This window comes from Lissotriton helveticus, chromosome 10 (genome assembly GCF_964261635.1).
Source record: "Lissotriton helveticus chromosome 10, aLisHel1.1, whole genome shotgun sequence".
In the NCBI taxonomy this organism is placed as follows: domain Eukaryota; kingdom Metazoa; phylum Chordata; class Amphibia; order Caudata; family Salamandridae; genus Lissotriton; species Lissotriton helveticus.
The window spans coordinates 47,264,116-47,284,905 of NC_136071.1; the positions used below are offsets into that span (position 1 = coordinate 47,264,116).

Sequence of the window (20,790 nt, forward strand, 5' to 3'; positions counted from 1 at the left end):
CTAAAGTCCAGTGTGGATTACTGGACTACTGTGTCCACAATTCACCGACAAATAGAAGTCATAGCGGTACACTTAGAAAATACTCCTCTCCCCACCTGTCAACCTCTTGTCCTTTTCAGAAAATAACTCATTGCATCCCTTATCTGCATACGCTGAGAGCTTCCCATATACTATTTTGGCATCTTACAATTATTGGACCTGGTTGACAAAGGTAAAGTTAAACTTTTGTGTAAGTTTATGATTGTTTTCTATTCACAATGGGATCTAGGAGTAGTATATTTGACAGCAGACTCTCCATACATAAAAAGATATGTGTGGAGACTCCACAGTCGTAAGGATACTACTAGTAAAATGCCTTTGTGAATAGCAAACAGTCGTAAACTTACACAAAGGTGTAACTTTTCCTTTGTGAATCAGGCTCATAACTGTTACCTGCATCACGTCTCAACGCAACCTTTACACCTCATTCTATGCACAGAGCTTGTGGTGAGTCTGGTGGCCAGCAAACACATGCTCCAGTCTCTTCAGATCAGTCACACATCAACACAATGTCAACACAAAATACAACCACTCTGGCTTGATCATTAATACACCAGAACCTTAAAATAACAGGAGCCACAGATGCCTCTTCAATCAGCATGGAGCATCATCAAAAAAGGAAGGCTCCACTAAAGCTATTAGAGACAGACTGAACCTTGGACAGCCCTAAGAGTCTGCTAAGTTGCCATGGAGGCATTTGGCTAGTTAAACAAGCAGATGCAACATTATTTAGGCTACATTGCGCAATGCACGTTTTGCGGAGCAGTGGTGCTTCTTTTCAAAAAGAGGAGCACGGGCGGACCCTGCATACCCTGCTGTCCTTTGCATGCTTGAACCACCTGGAGAAGCTTAGCTGTGGGGCGGACAGCCAAACCCTGGTACATGCAAGAGAAACCCATTCGAGCGGGGACTCATTTCCTCGTCTGATGGAGACTTCACCTGACGCGTCTGTCTAACTCCGGAGAAGTTTTCAACTGGTCAAGAGAAACGTCTTTTGAGACACCGGCATCTTGGGATATCTCCCACTTAGATGACCGGTCTGACCAATCCCAGATCCCAAATACAAGCATCATCTCTTTCGCCTCAACTCTCCTCATCCCGGAAAGCAGATGGAGCAGCATTCGAAGCAAATTTCAAGGCAGTCTGAAGATTCGCAGCAATCACCCAAGATCCCACAGTCTGTGCTACAGGGGCAGCTGTCCTCGTCCCCACAGACACCGTCGGGTCCACAGCAGCAGCCGCCACCGCCGCCGACCTCGCCACCACAGCCGCCGCAGGTCAAGCAGCCCAACATCACCGAACACAGGGTGAGGAACTCGCAGAAGAGCACCGCCAGGATGCAGTGGGCACAGCGGTCTGCAGCAGGAGAAAGAGAAGAAAGAAAACTAAGGTACTTAAAGGGAATTTCCTTTAAATGTTTACACATTACCACACAAAAAGCCATGTTGGGAGATAATGGGACTCAACAAGCCCTCACTAGTCAATAGAAGAGTCCTCCTACTGATTTCAACAAGTCCACAGCACACCTAGTGGGATTTGTTGCAGTATTGAGGAGTCTTACTTAGTGACCAGAAGAGCATTGAGAAGACCTCATTGTCTCCTCAGTGCAGAAGAGACATCTTAGGTGTGTGCAGAGCAACTCTGAGATGAAATGAGATCACATCAAACAGAGGTGTTCCTAAAAGTAATTCTTCTATTTGAAGGATCTTAAACATCCTCTTATGGGCATTTTACCCAAAGAGACTCAAAAGGAGCAAGGAGCCAAATGGACTCATGGTGGTGGTCTTTGGATTTGAACAAATACAGCAACAGATGTGATTGGTTGAACCAATCTACAACAAGGAGTAGTGGGTACCACCCTTCCTCCTAGGCAAGGTTTCATCCTCAGCTATCTTTATGTGTAATGAGTTGTGATGATCCTTAGCGTTCGCAGGAACTGGATTTCCTCTGTTAGCGTTGTAGCTTTCATTACGAGTGGCCCGGTTAATTGCAATACGTGTACGGTAGCACTTGTTCGCACCACACCCCTGAAGCTTTCTCTTCAAACATTTTAGACAGTCAAACCTGCTGACATATATCAGGTGAAAAATGGCTGTTAATTATCAAGATATGCAGATGTTGGTGCAGTAAGCGCCAACATCTGCATGTTATTCCCCCTTTTCATGGATAAACTCCTATATGGGAGTTATTTATAAGACCCAATAAATGTTGACCGAGCAGAGTCGGATTTTGTTGGGTTTGATCAATGTTGGCTCAAAGACTGGACCACTCATAATGAAGGCCTTCCTCTACATTGAGTTGTAATGAATTCTAACATGTAGCAGCCTTCCAGGGAGGTGAATTGCCACCTATAACTCTAGATAAGCAAGTGTTCTGATATGTCTCAGGATTAAGGAGACTTGGATTCCCAGTTGTGGCCTGGTGAATGTAATGAGTTCTGGAAGGTCTCAGCCAATTAGGGAGTGGATTCCTATCAGTGGCACTGTATATGTTGTGAGTTCTGATAAGCCTCAGTCCACCTTAGGGGAATATTACCACCTATTGTTGTGTATGTTTAATAAGTTTAAATATGTCTCACCCTTCTGGGGGTGGAATAGGTGAGACACTGTATATACGTATATGCCATGAGTTCTGACAAGCCTCAGCCTTCCTAAGGGAGGGAATCCCAGATGTAACACTGGATATGTCATCGGTTCTGAGAAACCTCAGCCTTCCTAAGAGGTGGTTTCCCAGATGTGACACTACATATGTCATGGGTTCTGACAAGCCTCAGCCTTTCTTAGGGTTGGATTCCAGATGTAACACTGTATATGTGTACATGTCATGGGTACTGACAAGCCTCAGCCTTCCTAAGAGGTGGATTCCCAGATGTGGCACTGTGTGTAGTATGAATTCTGGCAAGCCTCAGCCTTCCTAAAGATAGATTCCCAGATGTGGCACTATATATGTGATGGGTTCTGGCAAGCTTCAGCCTTCCTAAGGTATGGATTTCCAGATGTAACACTGGATATGTCATCGGTTCTGAGAAACCTCAGCCTTCCTAAGAGGTGGTTTCCCAGATGTGACACTACATATGTCATGGGTTCTGACAAGCCTCAGCCTTTCTTAGGGTTGGATTCCAGATGTAACACTGTATATGTGTACATGTCATGAGTACTGACAAGCCTCAGCCTTCCTAAGAGGTGGATTCCCAGATGTGGCACTGTGTGTAGTATGAATTCTGGCAAGCCTCAGCCTTCCTAAAGATAGATTCCCAGATGTGGCACTATATATGTGATGGGTTCTGGCAAGCTTCAGCCTTCCTAAGGTATGGATTTCCAGATGTGGCACTGTATGTATTATTGGTTCTGATCAGTCTCAGCCTTCATAAGGGATGGATTTCCAGATGTTGCACTGTATATGTCATGAGTTCTGACAAGCCTCAGCCTTCCCAAGGGCTGGAGTCCCAGATGTTGCACTGTATGTGTGTACATGTAATGGGTTCTGAAATGCCTCGGCCCGCCTCATCGTGAACCCAGCGGGTGTGACGTCCTTACCGTGGCTGTCTCAGGGGTGAGCCTGGAGGGTGGTTAGTAAATAGTGCAGAGCCAGAAAGGTTAGTCAGTGGAAGCAGAGCTCCGAGATCTCCAGGGCCAGCTCCAGGCACTCGCCGGTCTGGTAGCAGGCCTCCATGATGGAGCAGTCGCAGTCCACGCAGCAGCCGCAGTGCATGTTGTCGCAGAAGCCATTGAGGAGGTCAGGCAGCGCCTCGGAGCAGCCCTCGCAGCACTCGAGGTGCAGCGGGCAGAAGCAGGCACAGATGGAGGTGCAGATGGTTTGCGCACAGAAGCAGAAGGCACTAGGCACCAGTAGGAGGCAGTCGTGGAACTGGCAGAAGAGGCAGGTCAGCATCAGTGTGGCACAGATATCTGAGGACAGGGTAGAAGGAAAGGACAGAGGAAAGGAGAGAGGAGGGGATGGAAGGGAAAGAAGAAAGAATGGGAGGGTTCATCAAAAGAAAAGGGGACAAGTTAGAGGATAAGGGAGATAGAGAGTGTAATAAAAACAGGAAGCATGAAAAGAAAATACAGAGCGAGGGCACAAGAGCAAATATGTGTAAAGTACAAAACAAGAGCAAACAGGAATATTTAAAGCAAGCCAGTGAATAGGGACAGGAAGAAAATTAAAAAGAAGAAAGAGATAGAGACAAAATATCAGGAAGTACGAGATGAACAGCCAAAAACAAAAGCAGATATGTAGATAGGCAGGCGAGAAGGATGTATAGAAGGAAGACATGGTCAGATGGCACAATGGGAGAGGACCAGTAAACAAGGGAGCAGGTGGGAAGAGAGAAGAAGACATGAAATGTTAGCATCAGTACTCAGAGCATGTAGCGCGACAGCTCCTTGATTCCAGATAGTGCTGGATGAGAATATGGAGCCAAGTCAGTTGTTCTAAGAAATCCCAGATGCACTGCCTGCCAGGGAAATTGTAGTTTTTTTTAAATACCACTACCTTTAAAAGTCCAACTGGGCTAGAGAAGAGTTGGTCAAATGTTAGGCAAGATACTGACATGGCTAACACTTCTTTGAAACGTAAGACTCTTTGGAAAGCCTCCCATTACCCCATGGCCACCCCCTTCCGCTGAGGAGCACAAGCCTGAGAACCCCACTTAGAAAGGAAAACAGACACTGCCCCTTCACAGCTTCTCCACTCCGGGAGGCAGTAAAGCAGGCCTCAGGCGTTTCATTCACCACTCCAGGAGGCAGCTAAAGCAGGCCTCAGGCGTTTCATTCACCACACCGGGAGGCAGTAAAGCAGGCCTCAGGCGTTTCATTCACCACACCAGGAGGCAGTAAAGCAGGCCTCAGGTGTTTCATTCACCACACCGGGAGGCAGCTAAAGCAAGCCTCAGGGGTTTCATTCACCAGTCTGGGAGGCAGCTAAAGCAAGCCTCAGGGGTTTCATTCACCACTCTGGGAGGCAGCTAAAGCAAGCCTCAGGGGTTTCATTCACCACTCTGGGAGGCAGCTAACGCAGGCCTCCGGGGTTTCATTCACCACTCCAGGAGGCAGCTAAAGCAAGCCTCAGGGGTTTCATTCACCAGTCTGGGAGGCAGCTAAGCAAGCCTCAGGGGTTTCATTCACCACTCTGGGAGGCAGCTAAAGCAAGCCTCAGGGGTTTCATTCACCACTCTGGGAGGCAGCTAACGCAGGCCTCAGGGGTTTCATTCACCACTCCGGGAGGCAGCTAAAGCAAGCCTCAGGGGTTTCATTCACCAGTCTGGGAGGCAGCTAAAGCAAGCCTCAGGGGTTTCATTCACCACTCTGGGAGGCAGCTAACGCAAGCCTCAGGGGTTTCATTCACCAGTCTGGGAGGCAGCTAACGCAAGCCTCAGGGGTTTCATTAACCAGTCTGGGAGGCAGCTAAAGCAAGCCTCAGGGGTTTCATTCACCACTCCGGGAGGCAGCTAAAGAAAGCCTCAGGGGTTTCATTCACCAGTCTGGGAGGCAGCTAAAGCAAGCCTCAGAGGTTTCATTCACCACTCTGGGAGGCAGCTAACGCAGGCCTCCGGGGTTTCATTCACCACTCCAGGAGGCAGCTAAAGCAAGCCTCAGGGGTTTCATTCACCAGTCTGGGAGGCAGCTAAAGCAAGCCTCAGGGGTTTCATTCACCACTACGGGAGGCAGCTAAAGCAGGCCTCAGCGGTTTCTTCACCATTCGGGAGGCAGCTAAAGCAAGCATCAGGGGTTTCTTTGTCATTCCAGGAGGCAGCTAAAGCAGGCCTCAGGGGTTTCTTCACTATTCCGGGAGGCAGCTAAAGCAAGCATCAGGGGTTTCATTCACCACACAGGGGGCTCCTTTTCTTGGTAATTGTGGGCAATGTAACATTGTGGAAGAAAAAGGGAAGGTGAAAGCACCAGAGGGGGTCTTGCAAGAGACAGACCTCCCACAGGATCCATCAAACACCCCAGGGTTCCTAGTCTCACTCCATCATTTGGGTGACCAGAACCCTGTGGATTCATCTTCGGAATTTCAATGTACTGGAACTTGCACAAGGCTCCCTTCCGACATCAATATTGGTAATATGAACTATCAAAGGATAAACTGCTCATCACCATCACAGACCAAACTGAACAACCAAAGATGCGAGGACATACAGCACCTTCCTACAGGCGACAACCATCACCCCTTCTTTCAACAGTTTCTTAATCTCAAAAAGAAAACTGTCTCAAAGACCCTTCCCCCACTATATTCCTAAAACCTTGTATGGTAATTCACCTTAAATTTCATTTACTGACTGCTCTCTCCCCTCCAGTGCTTAATTTGTAAAAACAGAAGTGCCAGGGCCCTCTTCAGGAGGCCACTTCTGCTTGCACCGCCCATTGCCGCTGTCAGCGCTGCCAATAACAGGTACAATACTACTACGAACCATCACACACCAACAAGTGTGACAATATGTACTATTCCAGACCCCCAAAGCCATAAGAATGGCTTTGGTGGCAGGTATTAGTCATTTTTAAAGTGCATTAAATTAATAAACAACTGTTGTTATGCTCGTCTCTAAATGGGACAAAGAGCTGCACTATGCAGTGGACTGTCATAAGTGCCGGTGTTGACAAGCCACCGGCTCAAATTAAGTCCTGCTCCCCTTCCTTTCTATAGGATGACCCTCTCCTTACACTCCATCTTTTTCATGACTTACTGTCCCTACTCTGTCACATGCCTACACAAAAATGGCCCTGCACCCTTCAAGTATTTATCACACTGTTCAATGTTCTTAGAGATGGTCGTGTTACAAGCAATTCATAGATGATCAGTTGTTTTCCCAAGAAAAAGTGAGATGAAGGCTCTTCAGTTGAAATAAGTTCTTTATTCAGATTTCTTTTTAAAACAGATAGCCCACGCGTTTCGTCCGTTACCGGACTTCTTCAGGGTTTAAAGCAAATGGTCTATGAGCTCCAAGAGTTAGCTTAAGTTCAAGAATGGTCTCTCCGACGAAGTATAAATCCGCAAGTATGCGTGGTCTGTTCTAGATGTGGTCATCTGCCTGTCCATTTTTCTTTATAGTATATTTCTGCAAACAGGACAATATCTAAGCCCCCCCTAGCCTATCGACACATCACAATCTACATTTGCACCAACTCACACTACTGATCCCACCCACCTCCTTTCAACTTAATCCACCACAAGGAAAATGAAGGAAATGCTTGGAACAGTTTCTGAGGGCACAAGACTCATCCCAATAACCTAAAATAACCAATAACAACTGGATTAAACACTAACCTTGGTTTCCGGAGTAGCGTGCTACCTGCCATAACGTGCATCATCGTCTCGTATGGGGTAGCAAGCACAAGCACTATATAAATACTATTACATTATCATATAGTGTGCATCTTTCCATGGCCTCCCACATGTACAACCCTGTGAGCATTACCACCTGTGCATGAGCAGCATCGTGAGTCCTTTGCAGTTATCATCTGTGCCAGGCTATGCACTCGCCCCAGCCCAGCACAGGCACAACGCCCGCTGCTCCCATCCATGCTGATATTTTACATATAGTGTTCTCTCTGACACTGCTACAAACATCCCACTGTCTCCCAGCCATACACAGCCCTCCGTAGCTCTGCCCATACACACTGATATTGCTAGTCTGGACCATTCAAAGCCATCCCACTGCCTGACCAACCATGGGGCCACCTTCCCTGCCCCAAGTACATGCATCTCTTGCTTACCCCTTGCATGAATGGCATCATTTACAGCTTAAACTAACAGTCACCCTTCTGGCCATGCATGTTCAGGTCTGCAAGAGCCCTGGCATCTGAACGTCACATGAGCCCATGCATTGCTGATCTCCATGAGCCTGTAAATCCTCAGGCTTCCATGAGCACATGCATCTGTAGCAATTGGAGGTGGGGTCGCACACTACTCACACACCAGCGGGATCGCCCCTAAGGACTGTGGTAAGTGTAGTTCGTGTTCCGCGATGCATCTTCTTTCAATTCTCTGCTATCTTCGCCATCCCTGGACACGTGTTTCGGGGTCTTTACCCCTCATCAGCAGGGATTAGGCCGTGTTCTGGGGTTGCCGGTGGCTGCCAAATATTTCCAGGTTTAGTACCACTCAGGCGCGCAGGTGCGGGGTCCCAGGCTCGTCAGCCAACTGCTCGAGGGAGCTTTAACATTACAATTGGGGGTGGGGTTGCACACTACTCACATACCAGCGGGATCGCCCCTAAGGACTGTGGTAAGTGTAGTTCGTGTTCCGTGATGCATCTTCTTTCAATTCTCTGCTATCTTCGCTATCTTCGCCATCCCTGGACACGTGTTTCGGGGTATTTACCCCTCATCAGCAGGGATTAGGCCGTGTTCTGGGGTTGCCGGTGGCTGCCAAATATTGCCAGGTTTAGTACCACTCATCTGTAAGCCTGCAACAGCCCAGGCATCTGCATGTCACGCGAGTCAATGCATCCTCCGGCCTATATGAGGCCATGCACTGCAGGTTTCCATGAGCCCATGCACTGAGGTGCTATCTGGGCCAGACCCTTACTGATGGAGTTGTTACTGACCTCAAACAGGCACCTCTCCTTTCCCCTGTCCATCCCCATCTCCGACCATGCCCAGCAGGCATGGTGAGGAGCTCCACATCTACTTTTTTTGCAGTTTTCTGTAGTGCAAACTCAACCTCAAAGTATTGGAGTGCATTACATGAGCAACAGTTACATTACACAAGGACACATTAATTTTAGGTCTCGGCTACACAGCGCATGCGTTGTCTTTTCACTTCCATACATTGTGTTCTTTGTCCCACCCCTCCTGCCACACAAACAAGCACAATGACATGGCCAGTGCTGCCAAACAACATGGCTAAAAGACATTCACATTGGCAACACCACTAGCTCTGGCCTTTCCAAGACCTATGGGCTTTGCCAATGCTTGTTTTATTTTCTGCTCCTGCATTGTTCCCCCACCTGTCCCTGTGTGGCTTGACAATCTCCACCTAGTTGCTGCAACATCTCCCCACTCCTCTATTGCTGCTTCACCTCAACCCTCCCATCCATTTTTCATTTTAATGTGGTTGTTTTCTTTTTTAAATGGCTTGGAAGCTGCAGTTGGCTAGTAGGCCACTCCTTTACCAGTAAGGTGCTTTTGAGGCCACTCACTTTTATGTTATTAATTCACCACTCCAGGATAGGCATCCTGCCTGACATCAGGGGCTGCAGACAGTCAGTGATGCTGCAGTAGGCATCAAAGAAGAAAGTAGATTCACTGACAGTAAGGCAGGTTGAACCAGTGACCAGGTGTCTGCTTTATCTTTGTATTTTTTCTTGTAGCAACCTAAGTTGGGACGATGAATCATTTTAAGGACTTGGGTGAAAGGAGATGGAAAGGGAAAAAGCAGAACACGAGTGAGTAAGGACAGTTGTTAAAGAAGAAAAGGAAAGGGGCAGAGGGTGGGAGAAAAAATCAACAGGGATGGGGGCATGTGGGAGGAGAAAAGAAGCAATACAAATGGCGAGCAGGTGGGAGATGAAAGGAGTGACTGAAAACATGATCCCTCACATGGAGTGCTTTAACCCAAATGAAAAAAGTTGCACCAAAAACAGGGTCAGAGGATGGACATGGTCCATGCTCTAGGGAAGGGCCAAACACAAGAAGTATCATGACACATGATGGATTAGGTGTAATCCCACTATCTTTTCGTCTCCAGTTATCACCACTTCTGTTATGGCGTAGTATTTGGGTGAAAGAAGAGACTGTCCTAAATCGTGCTATAATCACTGATTGTTTGAAACTGGATGTATGACGTTACAACGCATACTTTTACCACGCATACCATTACAACGCGTTTTTCCCACGCATACCATTACAACGCATAGCGCTTAGAGGTGCTGGATAGTGGTAAGTATAATTTTCTATTCCAACTCCAGTCCCCGTGGACACTAGGGAAGGTGTTGGATAGAAAATTAAACTTATTCCCTTCCCTAGAGCGCCCCCCAGCGCAATGCGTTGTAATGGTTTGCGTGGTAATGCCTGCGTTGTAATGGTAGTGAGTTGTAAACATTTCGTTGTAAACGTTGCATACCTTTGAAACTGGACTGTGTCAATAAAATTCCCTGGATTATTTATATACACGAGCTACTAGGGAAGCTGGGGCTACCAGACTGTATTGACACTCCCGGTAATATAGTCAAAATTCCAAGAGTCAAATTGAAAAGAATGTTTATGACATATAGCTATGAAGTCAGAGATTGTGTAGAATATAGCAAGAAAAGAGTTGTCGAACACTCATTGCTGGTTTGTTCTTTAGGTACAGAACCGTATCTCTCTTTCTTTTTTAATCACCCTAAGATGTTTTATCTTATAAGATTCAGGATGGGTATTGCCCACTTATTGGTTTCCTTTCCGCGTGATGCACATTGTGACACAACATTGGATTTGTGTCCTTGTGACTCAGAATCAGAGCACTTTACATTTTATGTTTTTCTGTGGACTCTATACTACTCCTAGACATGCTTTTTTAAAACCACTGTTAGGATTTTTAAATATAAGATAGTGCAGGGCTGCGTTACAATATTTGCTCCTCTTGAAAGATGAATTTATTTGTCTAATGATTTATAAATACATTTCCACCCCAATGCGGCTTCGTAACATGGTGGGTAAATGATTTTATATTGCTTAAAACAATATTTTAACATACATTTTAGTATTTTAATTGTATGAAATGTTTTTATTATGTAATCTTTTATGGTTGATTTGCAGCCGAATAAAGAATTATTGATTGAAATGGGAATAAAGGATATGAGAGTGACGTTAACAAATGGTAAGCCTATGGGCGGGCTGTAGCCCCCTAACTGTAAACAAAATGTCTCAAAGAGACATCGTATGTACTTTGTAGCCGAGACCTGAAAATGAAAAAAATCTGAGCAGGATAAAGAGTTGTGACAGAAGCAATGGGCAAAGTGGGAGAGGGGAGCAACACAGATAGAGCGCGAGGGGACCGGGATGTGAGGGGGAAGAAGCATGCAAGAGAGACAGCATTAAAACACATACACTTCGAGTGAATGCTGAACGAAAAAGAAGCTTCTACAAATCCAAGCGGTCTGCAGGCATGTTGACACATTGCCAATGCAACTGGGCATTTGCAATATTAAAAAAAAAATTATTGGCAATAAATAGCTAAATTAATCACCAAAAAAGCACAACCATTCCTACATGTGCTATCACGCAAACATGTTTTGCGTTATGATTCTTCCTTAGTCCTGAAGTGATGACGTATTCGTGCACTCTCGCCATTTTTTTTTTTTAATTAACCAATCCCAGATAGCAGACTCACATGGAGCAGTACAATTAAAAACAAACTACTGGTCTAGGCAGCTCTGCCCATGTCCGTGTGATAATCTAACTTCTCAAACTACAATGCATGTGACTCTTTTTTGTAAATTTCATGTTAACGAACGTGCAAGATGGATTATCCCTATTTTAAAGCAAGGAGCATGGAGGCAATGTCACCCGGCCTTTTTATTCTTACAAATACTAAAAAATTTGTATGTTATTGGAATCATGACCAGTTTTTTAAAATGTATATTAAGAAAAAGGAGAAGTATACATTTTTAAAATGTCTTAATAATTGTTATAATCCGTGATTTATGGGGGCAGCTGATTTTTGTAATCTATTTTTTTTTTTATGATACAATGTGCATATGAATTATTTATGGTATTTGCTGCTTGTATGGTTTTATATAGTATTCAAACTCGAATAAAGCATTTTCTGAATCTGAATCTGAAAAACAAATAAATAAAAGGTGCATGAAAAAACGCATTTTCAGAAAGAAGAGGCCCAGGGGGCGTGGCTTGGCGCCGCGCAAGATGGCCGGCTAGCTACGGAGCTCCGCCGCACCACCCGACCTCCTTGAAGTTTCCCCGATGTGAAGGGGTTTATTTTCGCTTCATCTTCCTGGATTCTGCCACCGGAGCCTCCGGAGACCACACGGAGCGCCTGTGCGGCGTTTCAATTGCCGTTTTTCTTCACTTGCCGCGATGTTGCTGCCGCTCCTCACGCAGCCGCCATTTTAGGCATGCCGCGACGCACCGGACCTCCGCCTCCTCACCAACCCAGCGCTCCCTCGACCACCATGAGTCGCTTGGCAACACTAATTTTTGGGGTGAGCATTTCCAGTGCATTTCTGCTACAATTTCCTCTCCTTTGAGGCACGTCTATTCAGACTTTTAAACTGTGAGGATCCTGCTGTGCAACCTGCTTCCCCACTCGCTTTGCCACTATAGCGCTTCTTCATTGGGGTGTAATGTGACTGTTTCCCTCACTGTTTGCTTCCTGAATGCTTCGCAACCTTTTCCTTCTGAGGCAGGTTTTGTGCCTTTTCGCTTCAATACCACCGGCACCCACGCCATTCAGCTCGCTGAGCTTCTCAATGTGACTTACCTGTACTTCCTCAGGTTTGTTTTTTGGCGCGTGCCTGTCATATTTAACTGAAGTTTTTCAACGACTTTTGCTCTCCTCTGGTCAACGTAACCCACGGAGATGTGTTTTTGAATTTTCTTCTATATTTCCCCAGTGACTGGCTCCCTTACCACTGCGGTGCTCTTTTTGCATCACTATTGTCGTCTTTCTTTTCACTTCTACGCGCCTTGAACTTTCGTTGTTGTCTGGGGGAGAGTCCCCTATGGTATCCTTACGACAACCTAAGTTTCTCTTTGATTCTTCGGTGTGTTTTCCGGAGCTTTCTTCACCTGCTGGATCTACACTGCCTCAGTCTACTAAAATGTCGACTCCTTCCTCTCAGCGTGCCTCCTCTGGTACTTCGACCTCCAGTAGATCCTCTCCACAGGCTCCAACTGGCAAACGTACCAAACAAAATTCTCCCACACCAGACGACCCATCTTCCTCGTCTCCTATTGATCAAATTTTGGAGGAACTTCGTGCCATGCGTCCCTTTATTGAAGAGACGAGCAAAGATATGCAGCTTCTCAAAGATAAATGGGAATCTATGGATGCGCGCCTCTCTTCTGTTGAACTACTCTCACCTGAGGTTCAATCCAACACACAACGCATTGTAACATTAGAAAAGACTGTCCTTTCTCTACAGAAACACACGGAAGATTTGGAAAATCGCAACAGAAGAAACAACCTTCGTATTTACAATCTGCCAGAAAATCTTGAGGGGGACGATCCAGTCTCTTTCTTCACTTCCTTCCTCCTGAAACTTTTGGACTTACCCCCCTCTACGTCCATCAGTCTTCAGAGAGCACATAGACTTGGCGCCAGACAATCTTCATCTGCCAAACCCCGTGGGGTTATTATCCTGTTTCTGAAGTTCACCGACCTTCTTTTGATCCTCTCGGCAGCAAGAACCAAGAAACAATTGACTTTTCAAGGTCAGCGAATTTACTTCTCTCAGGATGTATCTAATGCTACTGCCTCCAGACGCAAGGAATTTTTGGCAATGCGTCCCTCTTTGCGTTCCCTTGGAGCACGTTATGGCTTATTTCATCCTTGTACCTTCAGAGTCACTCATCGGAATAAGACTTGGACTTTTCAGGAACCTGGTGAACTCCGTAATTTTCTTCTTCTACAAAATGAGGAAGGGATGGAAGCCTCCTCCTCTCCATCAAACAGTGGCTGAAATGTTTCTGTTGTATTCATGTTTTGCTCTCTAGCTCTCTTTTTTCTCTAGTTCTATGTACTCTTCTTGGCCTTTTTCTCTTCGTCTTTTCGTTTTTCTCCTCTTGAATTTTTTCTTTTCTTCAGTCTCCTTGAATACGTTCAACATTTCTCTTTTTCTACTTCTGGTTATGTTTCTCATGTATCTTGTTCCGGTTGTCCTTAATTAATTTCTTTTTCCATACACAGATCTTCTCGGATGTCTCCTTCACCATCTTGTTCAGTCCTTCGTTTCCCTTTTGTGAGGTCTCGGTGTGGTTCCGCTCCTGTTCCTGGTCCCCCCGTCTTGTAACGCATCACCACCTCCCCGCCTTCCCTTTGTGTATTACCCCCTTCAGGTATGTTTATTACAGTCATCCTTTTGGATTTGTACTGTCTTCTATGCCTTCTCTCTTTTCCTTTTTCAACATCCTTTGCTGACCTTCTTTCCTCTCCCCTCGCCTTTCCCCTTTCCCCCTTTCTTTTTCCTTTTCCTCCTATTCTTCTTTCTACCTTTTCAATGGTTCTAATATTTTTCGATTTTTTGCAGTTTAACCTATTGCTCATACACTATGTTTATCCATTTTTCCATTCCCTAGTTCTAATGGTTTATATAGTTTCTACTTCACCTTATTGCTTGTACAGTATGTTTTTGCACCTGTTATTTCTAATTTGTGCTATACAGTCTCATGTTTAACGTCATTTCCTGGAATGTTAAAGGCTTTAACCATCCTATTAAGCGGCAGAGAGTTCTTTCCCACCTCTCCTCTTATAATCCTGATATTGCTCTTATCCAAGAAACACACCTCTCTGACGTTGAGTCTTTGAAACTCAAAAGACTTTGGGTCGGCGATGTTTTCTTTTCACCTGCTTCTCATAAAAAAAATGGGGTCGCTATTCTAGTTCACAAACGTCTCAAATGTAAACTACTCCTTGAGGAGAGAGATGAAGAGGGTCGCTGGATCTTAGTTAAATTGCTCGTTAATGCTATCCCGATTACTGTACTGAATGTTTATGGTCCTACATGCCCTGATTCTTCTTTTTGGCCCGTGATCACAGCAAAATGTATCCAATACAAGGACGATGCCTTTTTACTTGGTGGAGACTGTAACCAGATTGTAGACCCCTTTTTAGATCGTAAATCTTCTGTTCGTTTCATTCCTCATAAACCACACAAACAGTTTCTTGACACTATTTCTCAGGTTCATCTCATAGATTCCTGGAGGATCACACACCCGGACACTTTGGATTTTTCCTTTTTCTCTCCCCCACACTCTTCCTTTTCCCGCTTGGATTACATTTTCCTTTCTTCCTCCTTATCTCAAAACCTTCTTTCCTCTTCCATTGAGCCTATTGTCATCTCTGATCATGCCCCTATTCTTACTGTCTTTGATCTTCTCCCCCCTACCCCTAAATCCTCGCGCTGGCGCTTTAACTCTTCTCTTCTCACTGATCTCACTTTCTCTTCAGCATTTCGTTCTTTCACCTCAGAATTCTTCCACCTTAACACTACACCTACTACCCCTTTGCACACCCTCTGGGACTCGTTTAAAGCCACGGCCCGTGGTTTCATTATTGACTTTGTCTCCAAGAAAAATAAAGCGTTTCTTCAAAAACGCAAGGTCGCCCTACAACATATTAAGTCACTTGAGCACCAATTTTATACCTCTTCTCCAAATCAGATGTCTCCTGAACTTCTTCGCTCTAAAATTGCCTTTAATAAGCTCACCACGGATTCGGCCTCTTCTTATCTTCTACGCAGTAGCGCACGGTACTACGGGGGTCGCAATAAGTCCGGTAAGCTACTTGCTAATTACCTCAAGTCGCGGAAGGAGCGGACTGTTATTGATGCTATTTACTCCCCTTCCAATACTCTCCTCCATACGGATAAAGATATTTTGGAGCAATTTCATTCTTTCTATGAAACTCTATATACTCCTGAAAATCCCCCTACCCCAGATCTTCTTCAGTCATATTTTGCTCGTCTGCCTACACCTGATACCTCCCAGCTCAATTTCTCGACTCTAGACTCTGACATTAGCCTTTCTGAATTATCCACTGCATTGACGTCTCTTACCAAAGGCAAGACCCCTGGTCCTGATGGCTTTCCGGTTGAATTTTATCTCCATTTTTCTGACATTCTTTTACCTCATCTTCTTCTCCTTTTTCAGTCCTTTTGTTCCGAAGGCCTCGCTCAAGGATCATTCCAAGATGCCACTATTTGCCTCATCCCTAAAGAAGGGCGTGATCCCAAATTTTGCAAAAATTATCGGCCAATATCTTTGGTCAACGTAGATTATAAATTGTTTGCTAAACTTCTCGCTCTTCGCCTTGATCCCCTTCTACCTCACCTCATAGGGAAAGAGCAATGCGGCTTTGTTAAAGGTCGCCTCACTTCGGACAACTCTAGACTATTCCTTAATGTCCTCAGTAAAGCCCCTTCCTTATCCATCCCTCTTGCGGCCATCTCAGTGGATGCTGAAAAAGCTTTCGACCGAGTTGATTGGTCGTTTCTCATGGCTTCCCTGAAATGGCATGGTTTTGGTCCAAAATTCATTTCCTATGTCTCCTTAATCTATTCCATGCCCAAAGCCTCTGTTTTAGTCAATGGTAAACTCTCCTCATCCTTTACTCTTAAACGAGGTGTTCGCCAGGGTTGTCCTCTTTCCCCTCTTTTGTTCATCCTAGCTCTTGAACCCTTTTTGACCTCTATCCGTAATAATTCTTCCATCTCTGGCTTTCCATATGGACCCAATCACCTTAAACTATCTGCATATGCTGATGACATCCTTCTTTTTATTTCTGACCCTGCTACCTCAGTCCCCTCCCTATTGGCTGAATTTGAACAATTTTCTTTGGTCTCCGGGTATAAAATCAACTCGGATAAGACGGAGATTCTTCCCCTCACTAAATTCTGTCTTCCGCACTTCTTTTCTTCCACTGGCTTTGCTTGGCAGAGTAAGAAACTTAAATATCTAGGTGTACTTTTCTCCAACTCTCCCTCGTCCTCTGTTCGTCTTAACATGAACGCCGTTATTTCTAGAATAGATGCCCTCCTCTCCTCCTGGAATCCCCTTTTCCTCTCATGGTGGGGGCGTCTCGACTCCATTAAAATGATGGTTGCTCCAATCTTAATTTATTTACTTTCCATGCTCCCGATCCATATTCCGACTCTTTACTTTCGTCGTATTGACTCTGTCTTGTCCAAATTCCTCTGGAAACAGAAAAAAGCACGCATCTCACTCTCATCCCTTCGTAAACCCAAAGTGCATGGTGGTACTAATTTTCCGGATTTCCGTCTCTACCACAAATCCTTTTCCCTCCGTCAAGCTTCTCGTTGGTTGTTACAGGACATCTCCTTTCTGTCCCCACTTTGGCTTTCTGTTGAGCGTGATCTGTTACTTCCACATTCATTTAAAGAAGTTCTCCTATTCACCGCTAAAGCTCCGTGTCTTGTATCCCCTATATTTCGACATTCTTCATCTCTTTTGCGACCCTTGACCTCATCTGTTCCTATTTCTCGTGAGTCCTTTCTGCTAATGCCCATTTGGTATAATTCACTTATTCTCATACGGAATAGACCTATTGCCTGGCCTACTTGGAGATCGAGGGGTGTTATCTGGGTCCATCATCTTTTCGATGGCTTGTCCCCTCGCTCCTTCCCTCAATTTCAGTCCTCCTTCCAATGCCCTTCCTCCTTCGCAAAGAAATACTTCATTCTTATGGAAACTGTTCTTGAACGATACTACTCTCTTGATTCTGACACCTCACCCCCATCATCTTCTTCTCTACTTACCCTTCTTTCCACTGTCCCTAAGGCCTCCCTTATCTACCGATTTTTCTCTGCTTCTGACCCTGATCGCCCCAAATCGAAATTAGAACTCTCTTGGGAGAAAGATCTCGATTCTATATGGCCGATTTCTCTTTGGGATAAAATTTGGGCTAAATCTCTCAAAACCTCCCGCAATGCCTCTCTGACTCAATCTCTCTTTTTCTTTTATCATAGACTCTATTTTTCTCCACTTTCCTTATCTCGTTTTATATCCTCTTCTAGTGCTGATTGCTGGACATGCAATGCTACCAATGCAGATTCCTTTCACCTTTTCTTTCTCTGTCCTTCCGTCCGCCTTTTCTGGACACAGGTGTGGACCCGTATTTCTCATATCTTTCACTTCTCTCTCCCTTTCTCAGCTTCCTTGGTGTTTCTAGGCAGTCTGTCTGATTCTCTTGACCTCCCACCGCACTCGAGAGGTCTCTTTGACCTCATGCTTGCCCTTGCCCTCCAACACATTTCTTCCAATTGGAAATCTCTACACAAACTTTCCATGGTCTGTTGGTGGAACTTACTCTGTCACTCCCATAGGCTCGACGTAGCCTTCGCAGCCTTGTGCAAACCTTCCCGTAATGTTGATTTATACTGGTTACCTTTAACTTTACATTTGGATCAATCTGCCAAGACAAAACCCTGTACATTTTCCTCTGCCAACTTTAAGCCCCCTTGAATAAGTGTACTCCTGTATCTACTCAATTTACTCACTCTCTCGCTTGTGCCGTTTTATACTTCATAATATGTTATTTACTGCCTTTTAGACCATATATCTATCGTTATTCATAGTCATTGGTGCTTTTACTGTACTTTTTTATGCTTGATGTTCATAATTACTGCAATTTTCTGTTTATGACTTATTGCTAGGTGTTTCTTACTCCCCCCCCCCTCCTTTCCCTCCCTCCTTTCCCCTCCCTCTTAAAAACGCTTAAAATGCTTTGTTCCTCATTTGTACCATCAGCTTTATTTTTTATCCTCTCATCATATTCCCTCTTCCTCATTTATATATGCTGGTGTTACCTTGTTGGATTGATTATTTACTTCAATAAAGCTTTCAAACATAAAAAAAGAAAGAAGAGGCCCAGCAGCAAATTCCAGCTGAAGGGCTCTCCAAAACGTAATTTTTTTTTAAATGAAAAACAGCATAACAGGTGGGAGAGCAAAGGAGATGTGGGGGGTCTGGATGAGCAATGTTAGCAGAAGCAACCAATGAGGGGTGTGGAAGCAATGGATGGTGGGGGTGGTTATAAAAAAAAATATGAGTGGGGTGGGGAGGGTGAAACAACATGGGCTGGAGTGGGGTGGGGAAGTAATACCGAGAGAGTGGGGATGTGGGTAGTAAGGGGGAAGAAGCACACACAAAAGTGGGGGTGCAGGAAGAGAGCAAGAAAACACATGCACTCCCATGGAGTGCTGAAAAAAAGAAAAGAAGCTGCTCCTTGAATGTAAGCAGTGGAAGATGCAACTCATCCAATCAAAAACATGGTAAAGAGGACATGCTCCTGAGGTGGGACAAACAACGTACGGGGGGAAAGCCATCAAATAAGATTCAGGGAAATAAGATAGACAAGAAAGCCATCCAATCAAGAGCAAGGAGTTGACCCCAAGCCCACCATATTTTAATGCATTGGAAACAATAAGGGGCATATTATCAAGAGGCAGCGATAATTATCGCTGACCGCTCTTAGCGAGATTTTTTTTATCGCTGGCAATTATCGCCATGCTAGAGCTATATTAACAACGCATAGTGCAATGGCGATCATTTTCCAGCGAAAGCGATGTTTTCCAGCGATGTTCCATGGAAAACGGCAATAACCTTGCTGATACAACCCTGTGGTCGTATCAGCATAATCCACCCCCATTGTTAGGTATAGGTAAGTCTGCATTTTTGCAGACATTAGTTTTTGGCGAAAACCGCGGTTTTCGTCAAAAACTAACATCTGCTAAAAAGCGTGGGCCTCCTTGTAAATATTGCGATGTACATTCTGCGATATTTTACAAGGTAGTTCATCAGGGGTACGCCCAGTGACGCCCACTTTGCATCTTATTAGAGATGCGAAGTTAGGCGTGCTGGAAATGGGTGCTAAGTCAAGGAAACACGCGTTAGCGTGTCCTTGATGATATTGCGATAAGATTATCGTTGCTTTTTGCCCAAAACCGGACGCTAAAGCACCGATAATGTTATAGCCTGTCCCTGTTAATATGCCCCTAAGTCTTTAAAAACTGACCTATTGCTTAAGAAACATTTTGACAAACTGGATTGGGTATTCCCAAATGTCAGGGAAATTAATCCATGCTGGACTGACAATCCTGTTGTATCCATGAGGCAAATGTTCTGCTTGTTTAGAATTCTGTGGTTTGAGCTTCCTCTTATGAACTTCAGTTTAGCTAGAAGAGCTAGTGAACTGCAGGCTCTCCTTGTTTCTGACTTTTCCCTATGTTAGACTTAACGCTCAAGAGACCAGAAGTCTCCAGACCATACAAAACTCAGAGGCAAGGCTCACCCTCACCCTCCCACCACGCACTCTCATCACCCTGCACCTCATAGAACTCCACTTGCTCCCAACCCACAAACGAGCACTCTTCAAAACTCCTGACAAAGACACACAAAGCCTTACACAACTCAGGTCCCACGTACCTCAACAACCACATAGACTTCCATAAACCTACCAGACACCTATGTATATACGATCTCCTACCCCCGCCCGCGCGTATGCAGAGGCAGTTCTGGCGGTCGTGCCTTCTCCTACCTCGTTCCTAAAGCCTGGAGCGACCCACCCCTGCACATTAGAGCCGCCACCTCAGTTCTTGAATTCAGGAAGAGAACTGAAGACCTGTCTCTTCACCTGGCCCTGGCATGGCCCATACAGCTGGATGTATGACGTTACAACGCATGCTATTACAACGCATGCCTTTACGATGCAAGTTTTACAATGCAAGTCGTTACAACGACTTGCGTTGGGGGGCGCTGGATAGTGAATAGTTTAATTTACTATTCCAACTCCAGTCCCCGTGGATAGTAGGGAAGATGTTGGAAACTATTCCCTATCCTAGAGCGCCCCCCAGCGCAAGTCGTTGTAAAAGTTGCATTGTAATGGTTGCGTCATAAAGGTACTTCATTGTAACAGTTGCGTTGTAAAGGATGTTCCCCCATACAGCTCCTGCTTCCACGCCAGGATACTCTAGTGGGTGAGTTGTGCGCTATATGAATACACATTACATAACATAACATCCTCCATATTATACTTACTCTGATTACGAAGGTAATCTTTGATTTCCAAAAT

The 20,790-nt window shown here is 45.1% G+C and overlaps 1 protein-coding gene across 1 annotated transcript in view; it reads right to left on the minus strand.

Annotated features, from left to right (window-relative positions):
* Positions 1 to 354: 354 nt before the first annotated feature.
* LOC144785880 (uncharacterized) overlaps positions 355 to 20,790 on the minus strand; it is a 145,685-nt gene continuing 125,249 nt past the window's right edge. Inside the window, exon 5 of the mRNA XM_078664737.1 lies at positions 355 to 1,395. Coding sequence (XP_078520863.1) covers positions 1,133 to 1,395 — 263 coding nt within the window. The 3' untranslated portion in view covers positions 355 to 1,132. The remainder of the gene's footprint in view (positions 1,396 to 20,790) is intronic.